Here is a 25,336-nt window from a genome sequence, read left to right as displayed (position 1 = left end):
AAGGGAAGCACCTCAGTGAAGCACACTGGAATTCCATCTGCAAAAGTAAACCTCTGTGCCCATGGATTTTACAACCACTTCAGAAAGATGTGTGGAAGTTGGATCTTAGCTGACAGACAGGACACAAAAATGGTTTCAAGGAGATGCCTTGTTTCCCCAAGGCCTGCCATGATGTTATAATTTCTTTTCCTGCAAGTTTGCATAGCTGAACTTGCATTCACCAAATCTTTTTGTGTCAATGAAGATTACAATCAGTGACTTTTCTCTGAAGTTAAAAAGAGAATCCCAAATGTAACAAAAAACTTCACCATATATATACATATATACACATACATACACAGACATAACCACAACAAAGAACACATACCAGTAATGGCCTTGGGTTTCTTAGCCATATATTCCTTCCATTTCTTGCTGCTCAGCTGGGCAGGAGATGGGATGACTACACTGCTTACATAACATGGCAATGTAAATAAAGCTCCCACCTAAAAAAGGAGAGCAAATACAAGACATGCAATATTAGACAAGCCTGTTTTACATTTCATTCTTGAGCTACTGATTTGGCATTATTTCAAATCTACTTCAGCTGGAGAAAAACACCTTAACACATCTGTCATTCACATCAATCACAAAGGAACTGCATTTGCCACAAAAGCTGTTTATTTTTCAGGCCAATCGAGAGATCATTAACTGCTGAATTTCCATTTCATACATAAAAAGGTATTTATTATGTATTGCAAGTCTCTCAATAGTCTGGTTACAAACATTTTTGTAGAGTAGTATCCAGAATGAAAAGAGAATTCAAAGATAATAATTTGCTCCGCATTCCTTTTTAAAAAAATTTTTTTTCCTTCCTACATATTACCCTTGTCCCTTAATCAGACACTGAACTATGTTCATGTCTCTACGTAGACTTCAGGCCAATAAGCACTAACAGAAAAAATGCACACATATCTGAATACTCAAGCAATAAAACAATGCTATTACAACTATTAGAAAAGCCTATAAATGTGCAATATTTCCAGTAGCAGACTGAAAAAAAATCCCTATGAGAAACTGTTTTCTTCAAAATATATTCAATTCAACATGTGCAGACTCTAAAAAGTAACTTGAGAACATGCTTTAACTGTTTTGGCTTCTTCCTTAAAAAAATTAGTAGAAACACAAGCCCTTAGATTGTAAAAGGTGTTTGATCAAGTGTTTGCTGTTCTTAAGTAAAATGAAAATTACCTGGGATATTTACCAATATAAAATCATTTTAAAACATATTTTTAGTACAGGATTAGAAAAAGGACCCTTTCCTTTTCTGGCTAACCAAAATGGAGAATGGAGTAGCAGGGGAGAAAAAAAGTTACTCAAAACTTAAATAAGAAACTGAAAATTAAACATGCAGCCTGATAACAGGATACCATCTCCACAGCAAATATAGAACGTAAGTTATTCATAATAACTGTACTGGCATTTTCACATTGCATGTTTTGTTTTGATTGTCTTAGATTTATTTTATAAATACTTAAAAAGTTTTCCTTAACTGCAGCTATGAATAATCTCAGTATCATCCCAAGGCAAAGTGTGGAGAGGAACAGTAGGTCTGTAAATGTCTCATGAACTCCTTTTATCCAAATCAGAATATGCACATGTAAAATAAAAAAGTTTACAATTTCAAAGTAACTAGGCATATTTTGCAGGCTGCACACATGCCTGCCTTTTGCTTAAAAAAAAAATCAATAGTTCAATTACGATAGCACAGAAATTATCTGTCAGGATAGAATTAAAAATTAGAAAATGTTTTAGGAGATTCAAACTTAGCTGAGATAAAAACATTCAGCAGGTATGTATAGCATGGATCTTTAAAATCCATATTGCTTTACAACTATATATTGAAGAAGCTTACATAGAGACTAGGTTTAAAAATGTTATTCTTGTATCTTTTATGGGCAATATACATACCTTCATTTTTCTGCTATACATAAATAAAAAGGTTTTACCTTCCCAGAGAGAAAAGAAATCTGGTCCAAAAGCAGTGCAGATGTAGATGTCTCCTTGGTATGCTTTCTTGACAGGCTCCTGAATAGAACACTTTAAGGAACCTCATCTTCACAATGAACTATGCAACTCTATTTTATAAATCAAGTTACCATCATATTTGAAAGAAGCACAGCAAGTGTCTAATTTTTGATATTACAGTATCACAAAACATAAAAAAATCACCTTTCCAGGTAAAGTGATACACTTGAAAATGTTATATAACAAAATACTCCCTTGACATCTCCATTATAGGCCAACAGAAATAAATATTTCTATATTCAAAATCATGGCAAGCTTATACATCCTAAAGTACTATTGCTACACCAAGACTAGTACCAAAAGTACATACTTTTCAAAAACCAATAGTAATAGACCTTGAAATCTCTGCAGCACACACACTCAAGAGAAAACTCCCCTGCTACACGTTGCCAGATTTTGCTGCTGCACAACAAAAACATAATTTGTAGACAAATGTTCCTATATTGTGAAGCATGCTACATTCATGCATTAGTAAGGCTTGAGGTTTTTTTAAACTTACACAGAATAAAGATTTCCCTATTCTTTTCCCACAAATAGCATGCACATCAATAGACAAATTATATATGCAATATCAACAACACCTGGTTATGGCTATTGTAATTTAAATTTCAAAATTAAAAACTCCATATGTGAAGAATTACTATGACTATTTTGGCAGAACAGAATGGATTGAGCCCTTGCCTATCCTCATCTGTCTGTTGTTTGTATGGGCAGATCTTGATTGTTTTCTTTCTGCTATGGACAACTATCAGTAGTAGTTTAGATCCTTAAAAAATGGATACAGCTCAAATTCCAGATCTGATATAAAAATGGAAGGTAGATCAGAGAGCACCACCATCTGTAAAAATTCCAGCGCAGGACCATAGTAATGAAAAACCTGAAAAGAGATCAAATAAAAACCTATATATAAATATAACACTATTTATGATGTTATCTCAGCAGAACTTGCTCAAGTGTTTTGCTGGAGGCATTAGCCTTACAAATAACATCTGAAAGAGGAATAAAGGAATAGAAGCACATTTCACAGTATCATATTAAGCACAATTATATAAAAAGCAAGGAAGGTATTTAATTTTGTTTAATAAATCTGACTTTGTAGAATGTCAACAATGTGCATTAAATGAGTTCTAACTCTTACGGAAAAAGAATATCTACCAGGCACAGAAAAATGCAATCCAAAATGCACATTTTCACAATGAAAATAATAAACTCTTAACTGTTACCAATTTTCATAAACACTCATTTTTGTTTTCATTAACAGATATGATTCTGGAGTTCTCATCAATTATCTACTTCCAGTAGAAAACATGAAACAGCAACAGTGTAAAAAAAAAACCAAACCCAAACAAACTTTTTAAATTAAATGGAAAAGGTTAGATAAATACTAGATAGATAGGTAGATAGATATTAATATAGATGGACAGACAGATAGATACAAAGATAGACAGATACATATATAGAAAGAATTAATGATTTAGATATTTGGAGTGTTAAGGTTGAACAAAGTCTCAATTTCTACTTGAAAAAGAAATCTGTATTGTATTCCTAAGAACAAACAGATGAAATTTTAAGGACCTGTTTTGAGAACACACATGAACCAAAGACGTATGCCTCAATCTTATCCAATCATTGCTTTTATATTTAACTTTCAATTCTGACTAAAGTTTCCCCAATCACTAATTTTCTCACAAAAGTAAAACAGATGAATTTTAAAACTCAAAGAAAGATCAATAATAATACTTGCCTCAGGCAAAGCATCAGTATTCCTCGACTGCCACTCTTTTTTAGCAGCGAGGCAAGTTAAATTTCCAGTGCTGAAAGTCTTGGCTGAAGTGCTTTTTATACAAAATTCTGGAAAGTCTATTCCTGATCCAAACTGGAAAAAATAAAAGATAATAAATGTGTCAAAAAGAGAGAAAAAATTATTTCTCTGCAGACAGTTAGCTGTGTTATTATTTTTAACAATTAGTATTGTATTTGTTTCCATCAGATCTGTAAATTTAAGAAAAAATACTAGACTTAGATAACCAATTACTAAATCCAAAATAATTTCGTAACACTGAAAATGTAAACAATGCCTTTCTCAGTCAAAAAGCCCTCAGTTTTTGCAGAAACATTAGACATATGCTTGCAACAGTGACTTACAATTACATGAAAGTGATTTGTTATAGATACAAAAAAATCTAATTCTGAACAGTAAATTCTGAGAAAAATATTTTAAGGAAGGGGAGCATCTGGATTTCTGAAGTTCAAATCTCAACACATTGATCTCATCCTTTCATCTTGCTGCCCACCGAGATACGTTGCCCACTACCTTTGAACTACATGGTCAAAACTAAATCTGGCTTAAAGTGTAAAATGTACTGCACAAGAAATGCTTTAAATGCGATACAAAGATGCTTTAAAAAATAACCACAGCTGAAAAAAGTTATTTTACCTTTCTTTCCCATATCTGAATCCTTCCTCTCCAGAGCTCTTTTAAATCAATAACATTCATGATATCATCTGAAGATACGATATCTGCTGATAGATAGTCTGCAATCTTTTGCCAGCTACTGTAAAAATATGGAAGAATTAATCTTATTGAATTTAGCATTATAAATTAACATGCAGTGCAGTTTAACTGAATTTACCTATGACCTCTTAGCACTGAAGTCTTGTGTATGTCAACAGAGACAATAAAGCTTTATATTCCACAAAGTAAAAAATACTATAGAATTACCCATTCAGGCTCTGTAAAGGAAGTTGTTCACATGCTCCATGAACATGACAGCAAAGACCTTTGACTGACATCAAATGAGACTGGCAATAGCAAGCTGCAGGCACAACATAATAAGGTTGGGTGCTAGAAGCTGCAGCAAAGCCTGGTCACCATCAGTGGGCCTGTCACTGATCCATCTGGATGGTCTGTAATTAACCTTCTAGGTGGAGAAATGACTGCAGCACAAGCATGATCCAAATTCAACAAGATACAGAACATCCACTGTCTGTGAGTTCTGTTGTTGAACTGTCTTAGTGAATCAGCACTGTCAGCAGAACAGGAAGAATAAGTGAAATAACTTCCTTCAGAGATACTCTATACCCAAATAGCCTCACTTCACATAAAAGGCAGCAGGAAAATTTATTCAGTCAAAAGTCGGTTCCGCAGGATGGTATCAATGAGCACTGAGATCAAGTGTTCATGGAAGTCACTGCAGTAAGTTTCTTTCCCTCCACATTCCTCAGGAATTGTTATATAGTAGGCATATTGCTTATTCCAATATCCAAGGACTGAACATTCACCTTTTCAGTTTTAAACAATTTTATTAATTTAGGATTAAGCTTAACCACATATTCTATGAAGCAAATTTGAACCTTTTGGGCATGGAGGGGAAGGAAAGTGCAAGAGACCTTACCAAGTTATTCAGTCTCCACACAATCATTCACTGCAGGAGATAAAAAACCCCAAACCACTGTGGTTTATATGTTGAGACATATTATGGGTTTTATACGTCAATTAGAGGAGGACAGTAAGGAAATTGGTGGACTTAATTTCAGCTTGAATTAATAGTCTCAGTAACTCTTCATTATAACAGAATCTTGAAAAGCATACAGGAAGTAACAGAGCATTTATACTCCTTTTTCAATAGGGACAAATCAGGCGCTCTACTTTTCCTCTCTGAAATGTAATACCAAAGGTAATATAAAATTTAAAGTAAAACCAGCAGTAGTATGGATTCATTATAAAAAAAAAAGGAAACTACAATCAATGTACAAGTTATTAGGTAGCATAAATGCAATTTGAAAACATTGTATGCACACTGAAGTCACTAGCAATGCAAAAGGGAAGAGAAAAATTATACACTTTGCTCCCACAGAAAACAAGAGCTTCAGAGGACTTGCTTTATTGCCTGCCTCTCTGGTTAGGACACGCATTTACCATAAATCAGGGTAAGTAATTCCTCCCCTCATACAATAATAGAGGACTAATTTATGTATAATCTAAGTACACATGTAAAGTATGCAAGATGCTATTTTTATTTTAAACCTCTGATCTATGCTAACACAAACCAGAAATGACCTTGTTTATAGGCCTGAAATAAATGTCATACCCTTTAGCATCACTTGCTGCTATAGTGATCTGTGCAGAGTGCCATTCTCTCAGGTGTTTCAGGGCACCAATAGCAGGCAAGCAGTCCTTTAACTTGGGTCCATCTCGTTCAACAGCCTGCAGGATTACATCAACCATTGCTCTGCCTATAAAACAGTTGTATATGACTCAAAGTATCATGATTCAGTAAATTATTCAGTCATTTAAAGATAGAATTATATTGGTTATCATTGATTGCACTAAAACAGTCAAAAAGATCAAGTAACATCAAGATTTATACCACTTTTCACTCATTTTAGCTCATCTCTTGCTGCTCCTCTTAGATGAACACAAAATATTTCACCATTCCCTCAGTGACAGCGGTTCAATACCTTTTCCCCCTCTTACTCAGCACTGCCAGATGAGATTCGTCTCCCATACAAGTTGTCATTTTCTTACTTATAACACTCTAAACTGCTATTTTTCCTTCTTGCATTCCTATGCTATCTCAGATCAACTTCTGCAACATTATATAACCCTAACATGCAAGGTGATACGTATGTCCAGTTTAAAAAATCCAAATCCAACAGTTCTGATGTGTTTTCCTTCTCATTTCTTGGCTCTCATCCACAAGCAAGCAGCTGTCAAATCAGATGCAAGCCTGATGTCAACATCTTCCCTTTTTTAAATCAGAAACTTCCTGTGTTGAGTTTTGTATTGCTATGATTACTTTGAGCCATTTCAGATGGATAAATTTATTATATTAATAGTTAACTTAAACTCTACTGAACTACAGCCTGCCAAAGAAACAAGCAGCAAACTACTCAAGTTGATCTGCAATGCTCAAGTTCCTAAACTACCTGCAAGAGCTGCATTAAGTTAATTCAGCTACCAAACTAACATCCTCTGAACTTTTCCATTTACTATGATTTTACCAGATGGTTTTTACAGCAGTAACTAACAAGATAGATTTCAATGAGATTGCGTTTTCAAGACACATTACCTGGGGCAGGCAGTTTATCAGCTAATTGATGCAGACTTTCAGCAGCTTCATCATAGATACTGAAAATGAAGAATAACATGTTTGGAGCCAAAACACAAAGTCATTTAGAAACAAAAAGTTACAACTAATGAATAGCACCTGATTTAAGTATCTTACATTTTTAAAACTCTTCACAAACATACTGAGGCAATGAGAAATTGTCTCTTTTACTGAGACAGAAATAGGCCTAATGACATCAAAATAATCTGCAGTAAAACTGGAAATAGGATTCAAGAGGAATTAGCAAGAAATTTTTGTGTATAAAACATTAGCTGCTAGGAAACTGTTCAGTTATCCTATAAAAATCATCTGTAACTAAAAAAATTAAAGCTATGCTAAACAAAAGAAAAGTATTTTCAGTACTAGTAGGAGATTGTTCATAGTTAGCTCTTCCTTTGGTAGTAACTCTCACTTGTTACATTTTCTTGATCACCTTGGGTCACCACTATTAGATGTCAGCTCACCATACTTTCAGTAAAAATAATAATAATGCACATACTCAGTCAGAGACAGTGACTCCCGACTGTTATTGTCATCTTCTTCAAAATTTTGTATTATTCCCAGGTTCTCATCAATGCTTGTTTGGTGAGAGTCTTCATTTTTCTGTGTGTCAACATTTATTTCCTCCCAGTCAGAACTGCAGAACTAATCAAACAGAAAAACTCAAATAAGCAAAAAGGATTTTGAACATCAGTTTTAACTTGTTCTGCAGACAGCTGAGGAACTCATACTCCAAAAAAATTGTGTCTTACCTGATAATAACCACAAATAACCTGACTTGCAAAATACCATTTCTTGGCACCTGGAATACCAGCCACTGAGCATGCTGCAAAGAGATAAAACAATTATTTAAATTAATCAATTTACTACAATCTATCATTCCTATTATAATGAACATCTCTGGAGGAAGACTCTGTAAATCATTCAATGGGCTACAATAACTTGAGTTCTACTTTCCTTTGGCAACATAATTAAGTTCTAAACATATTAAGGTATAGGTAAGTATCTTGGCAAGTGTCTATTACTGACCCTCTGACTGTTGAGATGTAAGAAAATCTCTGACCTCTTCTCTACTCTGGGTAATATTGCTTTCTATTAATATGATTTGTATCATAACTAAACTAAATTACACCTTTCATAAATACGATTTACAGAGTTCACGAAATGAGATGATCTATCAACATTTCTATGCAATAAAAAGCACAGAAGTTGAAAACAGCTTAACATTCCCATCTTACTGAATTTTAAGGGCTTAGAGTGATTTTTCCATATGAATCCCAGTTATCTGTGACAAGATGAGCTTCTAACAATAGATATCCAAACCAAGAACTAAGAAAGCATTTTTTTAACAAAAAAAAACCCCAAAACCTCAAAACAACAAAACACAAACACCCAGTGCCTGAAAGAACTAAAGCAGATCTTCAGAAATCTATTCTAAGATGAAAAAAGGATTTAATATTAATGGATTAAGGTCCTGAATTATTACCCAACAGACAAGTATTGTTCCCACTGAAAAAATTAGAAGACATTATCAAAGAAATTAAAATACCACACTTCCCACTGACTTGAGAAACAAGCCCTTTCCTACTGTTCCTCACGCAACTGGATTGAAATTTGTCAACTTTTCAAAACCCTTCCTTTTCATTTCTCTTACCCAGTCTATCTCATCATCTCCTAACACCTTAGCTGCTGAAATGACATTAGTTCTCCCCAGAAACAGGAGCAGCAGGAACGGGCCCACACCACAGCAATCGGGTTTACTTCCATTTCTGACTTGCTCCCCCTAATAAAACATGCCTAGGCCAATTCCTCCATAACATTTGCCCCACCTTGCTGTCCATTGCCATATTTACCTGGGAATGTGCTCACATCTGCATTTATCGATGCATTACAGCTTTCTTGCAGGAACTGGTACATGTTTGCAGCAGTCCCAGCTGGGGAAAAAAAAGTATTTCTTAAAACTACTGAATTATGGAAGATAAATCTTACTTTTCTGCAAATACAGTATAAAGTTCAGTGTGCTATTAGAAAGGGAGTTTAGGGGGAAAAGGGGAAAAGGGCTTGCTTGGGTTTTTTAAGAGAACTGTCACCTGCAGATTTGCAGTTTAAAAAGGCAGATCTTCCTAAATTCTCCTTTAAGTCATGCTCAGAAACTCATTACGGAGTTACACGGCAGCCTCGCAATAACGCAGGAACCCTCCAAGGTTTCTGCAGGTCAAAGGCCCCAAAGGCTTTCAGCCTGAAAGCACAGAGTGCTCAGGGAGGCAGCAGAACCCCGCGGCCACCGCAGCAGTGCCCGCCCGCCCTCGCCCAGCGCCGCCGGGCCCCAGCCTCAGCCCGTCCCGTTGTTACCTGCGGCGGCGGCTGCCCCGGGCCCGCCCTCGGCCCTGCGCTCGCCCCAGCTCAGCAGCAGCACGTAGCGCTCCATGGCCCGGCGGGGAGCGGCACCGAGACCGGCCCGGGCCGCTGCGAAGCTCCCGCGCTGCCGCCCGAGCACCGCCCGAGCACCGCCCCTCGCAGGGCAGCGCTTCCGCTTCCCGCGGCCCGGCGCGCCGCTCCGTGCTCTGCCTGCTCTGCCTGTGCTCCGTGCGCTCCGGGCGCCCCGCGGCATGGCGAGCTACAGCCGGGCGGCCCAGGTGAGCCCCGGCGGGGCGTTCGCTGCCTCCGGGACGGGACCCGGGGCCGGGAGGGAGCGGCGGCCACGGAGGGTCCATAGGCCGCTGTCAGCGCCCCGGGGCTGCCCGTGGTGTCCTGCTGAGGGTCGCTGGCAGGAACCGCGGTGTGCGACACGGCCGGGACAGGACAGGGGCTGCGGCTCGGGCTGTGCGCGGCCTGAGAGCTGTGTGGGGAGCTGTGTGGGGAGCTGTGCCCTTCGCCAGCAGGGAAGGACACCTTGGGCATTCAATGTCCTGCGGCGATGTTACAGTTCAAGTAGCCATAATGGAAGCTTGCAGCAAGAGATTTGGATTTTTGAAACGAAGCTCTCCGGGCGTTGTTTACATGTTACACATGTGCATATGCGATATAAATGTGTTACACCTCCTTTCAGTGGAGCTAAATGTACATCGCACTGCAGTGGGTGTATCGCAGTGCTCCGTCCATTTAAAAGTTACTTCAAGAGGGTGGTGCTGAATGTCAACATTTCCTTTGGTATTTCTGGATGTAAAAGAAGTGTTGATCTAATTAAGGAAGCTAAATCATGGTAGTGTGAGCTTTTCCAGTGATAAGCACTGACCCTTTTTCTTTACAGCAATGGGCTACTTTTGCCAGGGCCTGGTACCTCCTGGATGCCAAGATGCAGCCCCCAGGGAAAATAGCAGCTGCCACTGTAATCCGACTGGAAGGCAGACATAAACCTATTTATCATGCACTGAGTGAGTATTGCAATGGGTGAAAGCAAATTTGCTTGCTTTAATGTGCATGTTTCTTCCAATTTCAGTTTTAAAATCAAGCCTGATATGAAAGGTTACATTTCTCCATTGTTTGTAAGTTGTAACTGAATTGGTTTTCTTTCTCATCTTTTTCTATCATACCCCTCCACGAACTAATGTTGTTTCTTAACCAATACATATAAAGGATGATATGAATATATAATTCACTTTGAGTAGCTCAATTGTAGTGGGTTTCTCTGTCATTTTTTTAAAAACCTCAGAACATGTTTTGTTGATCTTTCTTAGGTGTAAAGATTTAGTTTACAGTTCACATAATGAAACATCTGAATGCTACCTTTCAGCAGGTGCACAGCGGCAGAGTCTTGGAGTGCTTCTTCATTCTGAATAAGGTGCAAAGAAGTCCTGTTTTCATGAGGCAGTGAGCACAAACTGAAACACAGGAGGTTCCCTCTGAACATCAGATAACTTATTTTTTACTGTGAGAGTGACTGGCAGTTGTTGCACAGGGGGTTGTGAAGTCTACATCCATGGAGATTTTCAAAGGCTGGTCCTGCTTTGAGCATGAGGTTTGGATAACATGACCCTCAGATGTCCCTTCTTGCCTAACACATCCGGTGATGAGGAGGCTGGGATCTGCCTGATCTAAAAATGGGAGACAATTGTTGTTTAAAGATACCATATTTAAATAAAACTATCATTCTGGTTTTCTGCATATTAGAAGATCCAGCTCTAAAGATGTGTCTGTAACCTTGTTCATTATTTGTAAAGATGTAGTGCCTCTCTCAGGGGATTAATCATTTTGTAAATAATACAGTCAGTCCTTCATATTGCTACTCCATTTCCTGTAATATTCATGCAAATTTTTCCAGAGACATTACTGAAACATAAAGGAAGCCTTGAAGTCGGCTCATACATGTGAAGTGTACATACTAAAATTATACTCCATCTGTTTCATAATAGAAGGTAGGATTTGTAGGGTTGTAAAGACTTTTAAATGGCAGAGTTCTGCTATTGCAAATTTTGTCGTATCCACAAGATGTCACTGGAGACTTAAGGCTGTCTTGAGAAATAAAGCAGACGCTGAGAAGAAAACATTTTGGTTGTCCTGTGCAAAAGAACTTTGATACTTTTATGTCTGTTAAGTTATATTGCCTTGGAAAGTAATTTCAAGGATAACTTTTTTTGGCTTAAAGCATTCTGTAAATCAGTACTAGGTGCTTTACATAGCAGGTTGATGTCAGTAGGTTGGTTACTACTACTGAGACATTTAGGAGGGCAAAATATGCAGGAACTTGTGGCTGAAGTACTTGACACTTCTTTTTCCTTTTTTTGAACTAACAGATATCCTGGTGGTTGTGATATAACAGCTCCTTAGGCAGAATAACAGGGACTTTTTTGTTGTTTTGGTTTTGATTTGGTATTAATACTTGTTACTATTCATGCAAGTGGAAAACTGTTGGCAGAAATTTTCTTAGATGAGGTTATTCTGTCATCTTTCCAACAAGAAGACCAAAAAGTCATGAAGTTCAGTGTCAGTTCCTGATACTTATGTAGACCTAGAGTGTTTTTAGAACTTAACTGTCAGTGGTGAAAGGCCACAGCAGCAAAGATGTGTAAATGGCATTTGCACTTCAGCTGTAATTGAGAGTGGAGCATTAAAAGAGCACAAGATTAAAATATAATAAAAAACTTTAATAAGGTGTGAAACTTGCTTTGAGTAATTATGTGCTCCTGTCAAAAAATGTGTGCTCAATTTAAGCTCTGCTTTGTATAGCTGCTTTGTTACCTACTCAAAAATGCTTTGATCAAGTGAGCCTCTTCAAATACTTGTGTTCTAATATGGGGATGTAAATGAGACTGGACAAACCATTTTCACTTTACTTGAATGTGTGGTTCTAGCTTATACAGATCAAGACCATTACTTCTGAAATGAAAAACTACATCTTTTGTCATGTGATATTTTTGAGGTAATACAGGTTTTATTAGCACTTTATTAATACAGAAGATCTCTTAAACTAACTGTTTCTGTCAGGGTGTTGGTGATAGATTATAAACCTTGCACATAAACTTTTGATGTTAAAGTTACTGATAAAACTCTACCCATATGGGTATATGCTGTAACATTCACTTCTGTTTGATAGATGAAGATGTGGGAGTTTTCCCAACTGAGCTGTTGGAGTTTTTTTTAGGACATCCCCGCCCCACCACTTCTCTCAATGCAATATTTTTGTTTCTTTTATATATTTAGCCTGAGAGTGTAACTGTTTAATACAAGTCTTTTACTTACCTGAAATGTTCAGTCCTTCAGTAAACATAGATATTGTTTTTTGAAAAAGTGAAATAAAACAAATGTTTAGGATCATTTGAAACTAGCTTTTTTTTTCTGTATTTTTTTTAAATATAGGTGCATATGCAGCAGAATGTGTTGAAGAGAGTAGAAATTTGCCTGTAGGCAAATTTTCAGAACTTATCTGAATAATTACAATGGTTTAGTCATCTGGCCTGATGGTATCTTACCTGCTTGCCTGCCTTCTAACCTGACAGTGCTAAAAATAGTAATTAAGGTTGGTATTTAAGTGCAGATTTGGATGGTGTGACTCAAAAAGCTCAGGTATTTAAATTTCAGCTTTATGGAAGGTGTATTTTATTTATATGCTGCTATGTATGTAGTGCACACATGATAGGTGTTATTTTGGTTGATTCCCCCTATGGTTTTCTTTAATATTTCCCACTTATTTCTACCTTGTAGATGACTGTGGAGATCATGTTGTCATAATAAATACAAGACATATTGCCTTCTCTGGTAACAAATGGGAACAGAAAGTATACTCTTCACATACTGGGTAAGCTCTGCAGGAAATAATCAGATGAACTTGCGGTAAATATAATGTCATAATAATGTTCTTAATAGTTTAAGTTTTTTTTAGCATATTGGTTTAAATTCTGGGGTGGGTTTTTTGTTTGTTTGCATGTATTACGGCGTTTAAAATGGTGTAAATCTTTTTCTTCCTTTCTTTTTATTTTCTTTCTAGTTTTGGGGTTTGTTTTGTTTTTTTATCCCTGCTGTTTGTTGTTAGGGAAATAATCTAACTCAAAAGTAGTCAGAGCAATTGAGTAAGTTAACAGATTTGGTGAGCCAGGTTGTGTCTCGAGTGAACTTCTGGACCCAATGATCCAGACTGTTCTGTTTACTACGTAATACAAGATACTTCTATTGGCACTATGCATTTAATATCTATACAGTCGCCAGTTTGAATTACTTTATCCTACCAAGACCTGTTTACCTAACAGTAAATACTGAATCAGAGGATGAAAAAAAAATTGGAAAAACTATTAAAAAATGAAACACTCTCAAGCTGTACTGATGTACAGTATGTTGTTATATACAGCAGTGTACAGTATATTCTGACAGATACAACTTGTTTACAGTAGAGAGGGCAATTATCAACTACAGACAGAGTGTCAATGATCAGTTCAGTGCTCCTATTTTATGCAGTGATGCTATTGTCTAATAATTTAAGTGTCAAAATGTATCCAATTGGAGGATGAATAAATCACAGTGAGAAAGCTAATTTTGTGGTCCTAATATTGCAAGCCTGAATTTCTTTGCTGAATTGCTGAGAAATTCTTGTTCAGATTTGATAGAAATTATTGTGTGATAGAACTTACGGGTTTTTTTCCTCCACCTCCCCTATGACTTCTTAAAATTTTCTTTCAAAACTTAACGTGTAAGTTAAAGCACTTGCATAAGTACCTAAGTGGGTTTTGAATAAGTAAAAAGAATTGTACACTTAAAACTAATATTTTAGTCCATGCAACTCAGTGGATCTGTCTTAATGATTCTGGGCTTATTTTCATTTCACTTAGGCTGAGTTCTAATAATGTAATTAAATAAAAATGAAATCCGGCTTTACCTGGCTTCCATGTAATTTCTTACTTCATGCTATGATTCGTTTAAAGCTTAAGGATAAATCTGAATTAGTGCAGCTTCAACATGTCACATAGGCTTTAGAAAGATGGATTCATAAAAGTAAAATTTTATTACTGTTGATATGCCAAGTCTTGCTAAAGTTTATTTAATATAGGAAGAAAGTAATAAATACTGTTCAAAATGGATGTCTTGTATGTCAGACACACACTGGTTGTGAGTCTTGATGAGCTGGAAATATTTCAGAGTTTTGCATGTCTTACTCCTGTTGTAATCTATAGTGTATTTAAGTGTATTGCAGTGTATCAAAGAAGCAATTTTAAAAACATACCCATCTGCTTGTGAAGCTCAAGCTTTTTCATACTCAACTGAATAAATAAAAAAGTACAAATGGTGTTAAAATTAGGTATTTGACAGGATAAATAGTTTTTGGCCTCATGAGAACAGCTTCTCTTTTTGAGAGCTTATAATACCATTACACCATTGTTCAAGATGTAGTGTTTCTTGTGTTGTCATGCTTGAGCATGTGGAATTAAGGTTGTGTGTTTGCCTTGTTTTTCTAGTTATCCTGGTGGTTTCAAGCAAGTGACAGCAACTCAGCTCCATTTGAAAGATCCAACTGCTGTAAGTGGTTTTCCCTTCTTCTGTTTCATCTGTGAAACTGGTTGGTTTCCAGTTAATTAGTTCCTCTGATCAAGTGGGATCAGTTACCTGCATATCTAAAGTTAAATTACAAACATTCTACTAATGCTTCTTAGAAGCTTGGCTTGTGACCATTTTTGTAAAACAATGATTTCAGGGTTAGATTGTAAGTTGTCTATTTTTGTCATTCTTCTATGCTGTCCAAAGGAGCAAATCAAGCTCTTTTGCTTCACTAGTTTTTCACTTATTTACTTCCTTTTAGTTTCAGGGGTCTGACCTTTCTCATAAGTGAACTGCCTCCAATTTGAGTTAGCTAAGCTGTACTTCAGCTTAATGACCGTACTGCTTTTTTAAGAGCCAGCAAGAATAATGCTAATCTTAAAAATGTTAGAAAGTGCCTCTGCCTCTTTTTCCCAGTAAAATTCAACAGTAGGTTTTAAGTGAACATAAGTCTCTTTACTGTCTGTATTACACTGTTGGATATTCTGAAATGCAGTGTTCATGAATTTGTTCTGATTACAAAACCAGACAGCCAGATATGAACATGCCATGTTGACTTACACAGTTATGAAATTACGTCTTCTACGGTTTTGAACTGACAGCATTGGAGGACTGAATTCTCCGAGTACTAATGTTTTAGAACATAATATAAGACCCACAGAGATTAATAGATATTTATGTTTAATTTTGACTTTGAAATGCTTTAGTTTGGGTCACGTTGTATATATAAAATATAGAAGCACTTCTTCCTTTTCCTACAGAAACTTAATCTGCTGTAAAATTCATGGGGTTTATCAATGATTTTTTTATCAATGATTTAGAAATCCTGGTTTGTCCCAAGTCTGCCATATACAAGATGTTGTGCAAGTACTCAATAAAAAAGTGATCGCAGTATGAATTTGCCTGGATTCTGGCTTTACTGTCAGAACTTCTTTAAATAAAGTGAAACTAAATCCTACACTTCCATATTATGCTTCTTCTAGAATTTTTCAAACCAAATGCTTTTGGGAACAGCATCTAAGATAGTTGTAATTCCTTTGGGAATTACTGGTAGTTCCATGTCTAAAATGGATTCTTCAACCTATTTTATTTGAGCTTCAGGCTGGTGCTGAGCACTGGGAGGCAGTATAACACAACTTGTTCGGGCACGAGAATTGGATGTTCTCTAAATTACCTTCTGGCATTCATTCTGAAATACCTCTTTTCTTGCCAGACTCATAGATTAATTTCTCTGCAAGCAGAAGAGGATTAAATACATTGCCAAAAACTAAAGCATGTTGGACAAAGGCTCAGCAAATGGTGATGTGGCTCAAATCTTGGTCTAATTTAGCAGGAGACACTATTTTTTTAACAGAATGGTGGAGAGCTTTCAGCAATTAACTCTGTCATTCTATTGAAAATGAAGCTTTCAGTTGTCTCTTTCATAAAGATATCTGAGACGTGTTTTTGTCATAATTAGTAGTAGTGGGTGGTAATTTGGCAAGATACATTTTGTGTGTGTAGCTGTAATCGCTTTTGACTTAAAAAGGATTTTATGGCTGGAAACATTTGTTTACTAGTTGAATTGTTTTGGTGTGAAATGCACTGGGATATGACAAAAATGGAAATTATGATGATGCTTTATTAACAGGTTTTATTTTTAGAATTAGCTTTTAAAAAGTGAAAAAGTGGTCTTGTAAAGAGAGCAATGCCTAGTCTAAGTAAGATACTGATCTTCAAATCTTGATCTAAATGACACATAGTTCTTGTTGAGACTTCTGTAAATCACTTTATTTCACTTCCTTTCTCTTTCAATCACAATAAATTCAGTTCCTGTGAAGCCAGTGCAATTAGGAAGATTGTAGGAAGCAGGCTGTATCTTCCTGTGGCATCCAAATATGCATTTTGTAAGGTGTTATTTTAATCCTGGAGGCTACTGCTTATTCTCTGCCCTTGGACTGGATTTACTGACTCCTGCTAATTCATCCTGGTAGTGCTTCATTAGATGAGTCATCATCGCCTTTGGAAATAGTGCTGTTACAGAAATTAAGGCAGGAAATTTATGGAAGAGACTACTTCCAAGGAAGAGGATGTTGTAAACTTGCATGGTGCTGCATAGAGATTTTGCAATTGGTTTGACTGTTTTCAGTTTATTTAAGACTTCCTGAGTGTGTATGTATAGTAGGACTGTAGTAATGCTTAGCACTGTCTTTACTTATATGTGTCTAAATTCAAACATACAAATCCACAAGATAAATATTTTTCTGTTAGTTTTGTTTCTAATATACAGAGTGTTTTTAGGAAAACCTGGTTCACAGGTAATGACTAGTTTAAAAGATTATAAGGAGTAATTTGATGCAAAATGCTATAGTGTATGTTTACCTGGTGGGCTGAAAGCCGTAAGTTTAGTTGTTAGAATTTAGACAAGGTCACTGTAGTATCATCCCTGATCACTTCTAGCTCTTTCCTAATGTACCACCAAGGATGATGATCTGATACTCTCACTTAATGGAGGTTGACCTCATAATCCTTGCAGGTAGTAGTTAGTGCCTCAGAGGGTTTGGGCTCTGAATGTACATGTGTCTTTTTTCATAGGGCTGTAGGATGATTCAGGTTGAAGAGAACCTCAGGAAATCTCAGTCCAACTTTAACTCAAAGCACTGTTAGTTATCAGGTCAGATAAGACTGCTGGGGATTTATGCAGACAGGTTTTGAAAGCTTCCCATGGCAACCATTTCTAATCCATGAGTTCTCTTCTTTGTCGAAAGAATAAAACACCTCACCTGTCCAATCATAAGTGTTTGATCTCAGATGTATAATTTTGTGCCTGAGATTGGAAAATACTACTTTTTTTCCACTGCTAAGTAACTTTTATGTTAATACAGGGCAGTGAATGTCAAAAGAGGCCTGCATAGTTTTGTATAGAGCCTAAAGTTCCTTGTTTGTTTTGCCAGGTTTTTCAGCACATCTGAAAAAATTGGTTTATGCAAGGGTGAAAATTAGTGTGTTGACGAAAAGATATCAAAAGTACATGGTGTAGCACATTTTTACCTTAAATACTTGAGAGTTCATTTGGGAGGCATGAGGAGGGGAGTGTCTCTGAATCTGTTCAAAATTTCTAGTGTTTTCAGTTGTCTGCTCTTCTGGAGAATAGCACTCATCTATTGAATTTGGCTGGGCTATTTTAAGAAGTGCTTATTGAAGAAAAAAAACAAGCTTGTTCACATTTGTCTGACTTACACTAAATTTAAGTTCTTGGACCACCCATAAACAAAACTATTAAATATGTTCTTTAGGTTCACAGTGAAACTTTGTTGCTGTAGTTCAGAACAGCCACTCTGTTTTTCAGGCTGATATAATACTAACGTTCTGTATGGCAAGAACAATCCTGTAAAATACAACTGGGCAAGCAGAATTAATTTTCATTAGAGGTTGCTAAAAAAAATCTGATTGACAGGTTTGGTGTGTTTTCTTTGCCGGGACAAAGTTTTGAAAGTAAAGGAAACAGGTAAATCTTTTGATTTGAGGTGTAGCTGTTTGGAATACAGAGAGGTTGGGATTTTCTTGGGCTTTTTAAATAAAACTTTTGGATGTTTTTTTTAGCTGGAAAACTGCTGATGGGCACGAGACCAGCACTTTCAAAATTAGACTTCTAGGTACTTGATACACAAAGACAAAAAGATGTAGTTTTAAATCTCAGATTTGAGAGGGAGCAAAGATAACTTGAAAAAAGTTCCTGAAAAAAATTACACAGCTTTTCATTTAAATGCCTACAAAATAATGTTGTCAGATCTAATTTGTAGAAATAGATAGTAATTCTATGAAGACGAAGTTTTCAATCGATTTTTCGTTGATTTCTGATTTGAAAGGTAGGCAAAACTTGGCTTAATTTTTTTTCCTGGCTGCATCAGAAACTCGCCCCCAAAAATGAAAAAGAAGAAATTACGTTTGGCTAACACCAAATGCTCAGTGAGAAGATTGACCTTTGCAGTATTCAGAGGCTGCATTGACTGTGACAGAGGAATAATGGTCAATAATTGTTCAGAATGAATGTTACCTGCTAGGGGAGATTATTAAGTGAAGCAGGGTAGCTCTATGGAAATGTGCCGGGAGGGAGCCTCCAGGGATGTCAGGGTTTTGGTTTGTTCAGCTGCTGGCACTGATACAAAGGGGTTTAAAATGTTCTAATTCTCCTTTTGAGTGCCCTTTAGCAGCTGCTTGCACGTATAGACTTGCTATTATATCTGCCTAATAATGGTCTTTTGAAGAAAAGCTCAGGCAGAAAACACAGTTAAATCTTGCTGTTGGTATTGCAGAACTGGAATAATACGTACATGCTAGAAGTCAGTTACTGAAACACCAGATGTAGTAGCATTTTCTTCTGTTACTAAGGAGTAATGTTTTTTAATTAGGTAGAGCAAAACTTCAAAGTCTGGATTACTAGGCACACAAGGTAGTTGTGCATGGGAAGGAAAATAGTGTTAAAGAACATGTTATCTTGAAACCTCTAGGTGATCTGAGTAAGTCTTGGAGCTGACTTGGTCTTTTTCTTCATAGGACACAAAAATAAATGCTTGTATTAAAAAGTCTTAATCCATTCCTTATGTGAATTTACAAATCAACTTAATAATTTAAAGAAAACATTGAACTTCCACATTTTTTTAAAGTGCTAAGCAGCAGTGGAAAGCCAAATGACATGCATGGAAGTTTAATTTGTCTGTGACCAAATGATTCTTATGCCAATATTGAGTACATTGACTGTTGCTGTACTACTTGTACAACTGTTAGAGGTAGGAAGAGAAAGTTCTTTGTACACAATATGTGTGGTGAAAACAACAATACTGTATACAGAACAGAAACCCACAAACTGGTAGAAGGAAGATGTAGTATCAAACTGTACCTCCAAGTAACTGCTGTATCTCTTGAAATTCTTCTAGGGATTTTTTGGTATGCCTTGTAATTAATCACTTTGTTTTCTCTGGACCACTGTGTCCTTCCCATGTTTTAGAGTTGCTTCCTGTTGATTATTGGACTTAATTCAGCTGTTAGGGTAGACTTTCTTCTGGAATTTCAGCCAATTATTTTGTGCTTCTCAATACTAGGAGTGGTATTGCTCTGTTGATTTCCATCTTTAAAGTATGTTTTGTCTGGCAAAGAATATTTCTCAGAACTTGTTCTCCATCAGACATAGTCTACAAGTTACACGTAAGCCAAAGCCTGTCAAATTGAAAAAAATGTTTAAGCCTCACAGTGTTTCAAATAAATATATTTTAATTTATTTGTCCTCATAAAATGTATTAATGTGCTGTAAGGGACTGAAAGTGCAAGAGTTTTAAGAGAGCAGCTTTCAGATTCCTTTCCTTATAATTAGCCCTTTAAATTGGAAACTAAAAGCATAATGTCATATAACTTGTGTTACTAAGAGCATGTCTGTACTGTGAGTATATAAATTAACCAACCTCAAAAAAAAAGGTATTGCAATATTCAAGATTACAATTGTACTTAGAGCCAATAGGAACTTTGTAATTAAAAAAAAAAAATCAGGACAAACAGCATTCCAGTAGTATAAGAATTCCCAAATATTGATGCTGTGGTGGCTGTATACATCTGATGGTGGATGTCTTCAGCTGGTGGAGAAAGTGTCATGGTCTTCAAGAGTAAGTATGAGGATATGGAATTTTACACATTACTCTAGACAAAAAGGACTGGGGGAGGAGGCAGTAGGAGTCCATGAATAACTGAATAAACTGTTAAATTCTCCTAATCAATTTTAAACTGAGATCAGGGTTACAGTGAGACCTGTGGTTGGGTAGACCTCTGTGCCAGTCTGAAATCCCTAGGTTTTTTAGAAATCACTAGGTTTTTTAACTTTCATGTAAAATTAAACTCTTGCCATTTTAATAGCTCAAAGTAAGGATAATCACATAGAAAACAGTAAGGTTTGTCTTTTATTAGAGGTGTATTACAAGCGTATAAAAAGAGTTTTTATTGTTAATTCCTGAAAGAAAAAACATGTTCTGATGTGTGTTTTCGGGAAGCATTGAATGTGGGTTTGGGTTTTGCATGAGTTCAGTAGCAGATTTGCAATTCCATACTTTATTCAGGGTTGGTTTATTTTTAGCAAAACTTGAGCATGTTCAGGTAACAGAAGAGCCATTACTTAACACCCTGCCAATATTGCTGGTTAGATCTGCCTTTTTCTTACACAGCCTTACTCAAGGTGCAAAAGCAGTCTGTACAACTTCACTTAAGCCTGTGCTTTACTGGCTTCTTTGACTTGTAACCATGCCAGTGAAAGTGGAGTTCTGGCTGTAGGCAGAATTTTGGGCAAGAAGTTGGATGTAAGCTTGGTCTTTCCAGGAGCCGGGTTTGGATTTGTTTTGGCTCATGGAAGAGTCTTTGAGGCAGAGGTTACAATGAAGGAATTTTTCCAGCACTACCTTCTGTGTCCTGGCTCCCTGTTTAGCCTTCTGTTCTGTGATTGGACTAATGACCTTGCAGTAAATCAAAATCCTGAGTTGCATTCAAAGCAGCATGGCCAGCAGGGTCAGGGAGGTGAATTTCCCCTCTGCTTTGCTCTGGTGAGGCCCCTGGAGCTCTGTGTCCAGCTCTGGGGCTCCCAGCACAGAACAGCATGGACCTGTTGGAGCAGGTCCAGAGGAATACCACAAAAATGATCAGAGGGATGGACCACCCTCCTATGAGGAGACATTGAAGAAGTTGGAGTTGTTCAGCCTAGAGAAGAAAGGACTCTGGGGAGACATTACTGTGGCCTTTCAAGTATATACAGGGGGCTTACGGAAAAGATGGGGACAGACCTTTTATAAAGGCCTGTCATGATAGGACAAGCAGTGATGTTTTTAAACTGAAAGAGATTTAGACTGGAAATAAAGAAGAAATTGTTTTATGTATGAGTGGTGCGACTGAAACAGACATCCCAGAGAAGATGTGGATGGATGGAAATGTTCAAGGCCAGACCGGATGAGGCTTTGACCAGCCTGGTCTAGTGGAAGATTTCCTTGCTCATTGCAGGGGGTTGGATGGGATGACCATAAAAGGTCCCTTCTAACCAAACCATTCTATGGGTCTGTGGCTTGCCTGGCAGTAAAGAATGGTTTGTGCTTCATGTGAACTGAATTTTCTATTCTGCTCTTGTGGTTGTGAACTTCTTGCATGTGTATGGGGGCACAGAAAGGCAAATGAGTTCTTGAACAGCACAGGGAATAGCAGGTGTACCACAGCATGGCTTGGATTATGCTTATTGCCCTTAGGATACTTACCTGCAGAAACTGTTATTGAATATATAATTACCCATGATCATTCATTATCCATTATCATTCTTCAAGTCATGTTTTCTTCACAGTTCGTTGGAACCTGAGGTTGTCAGTACTGCAGTGACTGTATGCAACATTGAAAGTATTTCTCCATTGTTAAAACTTGAGTATATAAATCAGTCATTTTTTACAGAGTGATTTGTTTTCATAGGCACAGTTTTACTACTGAACTGTTATTTTTGTAATGTAGATAAAAAATTCAGAACAGATTGACCGATCAGAAGTATCTACATCCAAAATAGACCAGCTGCTCTACCTCTCTGGTTTGTTTCAGCAGATGTCTGTGCCACATGCTGCAGAGGAAGATCAAAAATCAATTGCTTGAAGAAACAAAATATTTAACATAAAGTTCATTATAGTATTTCAAAGTCTCTTTTCATTGGACTGAAATGTTTAAATTACTAGCTCTGTGTATCTGTAGGTCAGAGGTCATATGATGGACTGTGTGTAAGTACAGTTTGTTAGTGTAGGAAATCAACACTGCTTCTAACAATCTGAAGTTAAAAGTAATTTTTAGATAAGAAAAAATCCCCACAGGCAATGTGTTGTGAAGTCTCAGGATTTGTTGTTTTAGATGTGATGCATTTTGATCTTTCATTGGCAATAAGGAAAAATGCTGGATAGGGAGGAAAATAAGTGTATGAAATCAAAATTGCTAATGATAAAAGGGCTGTTCATATGAGCTGCTGTTAATATCTACATATTTTCTTGTATTGGTATCGTGTCTCACTTGATTTTTAGTATTCAGTGAAGCAAACCAGTGAAAGTTCATTTTCTGTCTTTGTCTTTGTCTAAGCACATGGTATAGTGACCTAAATAAATTGAAGTTTGTTCTATAAGCAAGAATAGTTTGTATCCCTAAAAAGCATTAGTTTACATCTTTGGTTAATACATGCTTATTAATTTTTATTAGAGAAAGTATCAAAACTGTGTATTATTCTTCATGACCTGATATATTTCTCAGGTCATCTCGATTTATTGTATTTGACCACATATTTGTGGTACTGGCTGCATAACACCTGAAAATCTTAACATTGTTCCACCTGGGAACCTGGGGATCGTCTCTAAAATTTCAATTGAATTCCTTTTGTTAATTTCATTAAAAGAAGCCATTTTGCTCAATACACTTTGCAAAATATCCATGTATGTGGAAGATTTGTTTGTGCTTGTGCCCTGCATTTCAGTGTGGTGTATTGGCTTGAGCTTGATGTTGCACTAAGCTTGCTCAGGTAATTTCTGATTTGGAGCTCATTTATATCCAGGTGTCCTGGAGCAAACATTTGACTTACAAAATTGCATGTAGGTCTACCCCTAAATGCTTTGCTGTCCTTTACAAAATTTTTTTTGTCTCCAACAGTTGTGTACATTTTTACATGTAAAATGTTCCCCTTCTGGATGAAGTTCATAACAATGTGTTTGTATTTAAAGAAAAGGCATCTTTACTAGAGTCCAAGAGAAAATCCTGTTGAAATTTGTTTACTTTTCAATAAGCATCATCTAGTATAGATGTAAAAATTCTATTCATTCCTTATGTTTAGAAGTAGGGTTGTTCATCTGGAACTAATAGCAAGGGAATAAATTGTAAATATAAATAGTAAGTTCATAATGTGGTGTTTTGATATGTCAGCTTTGCTTAAGGTACAAAGCATTAATTATAAAACTGTTTCAAACACAGCAAATTACAGTGTTAAACTAGTTGCTGGGAACACTTGGGAAATCTGTTAGAGCATTTTTTTTTCTAAACAATGTGGGTATGTAAATGTGCAATACAATATGGAGTTACCACAAGCTTCTCAAATCTTTGAAATTGAATGATCATAAGCAGTAATCCACAATGCTAAATATAGCTCTTAACCTTCTAAGCTGAAATTTTCTACATGGCTCTTAAAATAAGTGTTTTTGTGATGAAGAATAAGTATTTCTTTTTTTTAAAACTTAAGTCTATAACACCTTCTGAAGGTGGTGCTAGAATTCTTCAACCTGAAAGAAGGTAACTAAAAGGAGGTTCAGTGATTAATAGGGTGGACAGAAGGAAAGACAGTGAATCTATTTCATGTTACCTGTAAACTGTCTGATTATTTGTTACTATGTTACCTTTCCTCAGATTGTTAAACTGGCTGTTTATAGAATGCTTCCAAAAAACCTTCAGAGAAGAACTCTGATGCAGAGGTTACACCTGTTCCCCGACGATGTGAGTAGTCATGCAGTTACATTTTCATTCCTGTTTTATATGGAGGTGAAGAGAGAGTGTTAGCAATAGCACTCACGTCATAAGAAGGTAAATTGAGAAAAAAATCAAGCTGCTTTTTTTCATATATTTATGTGTAGTTGAGTTTTTTCCATATTACCTCACAGAACTGAGAGATTCAGGACATGTGAGATTGGTGTATTTAGGTCAGAGGCTTAGCGTGAAGAATGAAGTGATTGACAAATTTTGGTCTTGCTTTGTGGGCAGTGGTGGTGTTTTTTTAAACAATCAGATAGTTAAGTCTATTCTCACCTGTCTCAGGTTATTCCAGAAGATATAGAGAAGAACCTTCTACAAGAGATTCCTCAGCCACGCGCAGTCCCCAGGAGGTTAGATGAATATACACCAGAAGAAATTGCTGCCTTTCCGAAGGTTTGGACTCCGTAAGTATCTTAGATTTTTTTAAGAGGACTTGTTGACTGAATAGGTATTATATAGACTCTCAAATTATTATCAGAAAAAAGTAATCATTTTTCTCTTTATGTCTTTTTTTTTGAGAGAGAGGTCATTAAAATGAAGAACAGGGGTTGCTAAAATTTTCTGTTTCTCGATTTGTTTTAATGAGAAAAACTTTACTTAAAGTCATGCTTTCAGCTCTTAGCTTCATCAAAATGGACAGAGCAAAAAAAGCTTCA

At 36.5% G+C, this 25,336-nt stretch overlaps 2 protein-coding genes across 3 annotated transcripts in view; one reads left to right on the top strand and one right to left on the bottom strand.

Moving 5' to 3' along the window:
- MTBP (MDM2 binding protein) overlaps positions 1-9,789 on the bottom strand; it is a 28,737-nt gene extending 18,948 nt beyond the window's left edge. Inside the window, exons 1-11 of one of the 2 annotated variants that reach the window (XM_085053479.1) lie at positions 9,531-9,789; positions 9,032-9,112; positions 7,931-8,004; positions 7,678-7,823; positions 7,140-7,198; positions 6,159-6,303; positions 4,505-4,622; positions 3,812-3,943; positions 2,850-2,944; positions 1,989-2,067; positions 368-485 (exon numbers count right to left, since the gene is read on the bottom strand). In XM_085053479.1, the coding sequence (XP_084909605.1) occupies positions 368-485; positions 1,989-2,067; positions 2,850-2,944; positions 3,812-3,943; positions 4,505-4,622; positions 6,159-6,303; positions 7,140-7,198; positions 7,678-7,823; positions 7,931-8,004; positions 9,032-9,112; positions 9,531-9,789 (1,306 nt within the window). Of the gene's footprint in view, positions 1-367; positions 486-1,988; positions 2,068-2,849; positions 2,945-3,811; positions 3,944-4,504; positions 4,623-6,158; positions 6,304-7,139; positions 7,199-7,677; positions 7,824-7,930; positions 8,005-9,031; positions 9,113-9,268; positions 9,416-9,530 lie in introns of those variants that run through there. The other variant, XM_085053480.1, reaches the window with a different exon arrangement.
- MRPL13 (mitochondrial ribosomal protein L13) overlaps positions 9,701-25,336 on the top strand; it is a 29,792-nt gene continuing 14,156 nt past the window's right edge. The window contains exons 1-6 of the mRNA XM_085053482.1: positions 9,701-9,814; positions 10,429-10,552; positions 13,320-13,413; positions 15,062-15,122; positions 24,558-24,644; positions 24,963-25,084. Coding sequence (XP_084909608.1) covers positions 9,788-9,814; positions 10,429-10,552; positions 13,320-13,413; positions 15,062-15,122; positions 24,558-24,644; positions 24,963-25,084 — 515 coding nt within the window. The 5' untranslated portion in view covers positions 9,701-9,787. The remainder of the gene's footprint in view (positions 9,815-10,428; positions 10,553-13,319; positions 13,414-15,061; positions 15,123-24,557; positions 24,645-24,962; positions 25,085-25,336) is intronic.

This window comes from Lichenostomus cassidix, chromosome 2 (genome assembly GCF_008360975.1).
Source record: "Lichenostomus cassidix isolate B80296 chromosome 2, HeHo_3.0, whole genome shotgun sequence".
Classification (NCBI taxonomy): Eukaryota; Metazoa; Chordata; class Aves; order Passeriformes; family Meliphagidae; genus Lichenostomus; species Lichenostomus cassidix.
The sequence above is the reverse complement of the archived record's forward strand: the minus strand, read 5'-3'. Positions and strand labels throughout refer to the sequence as shown.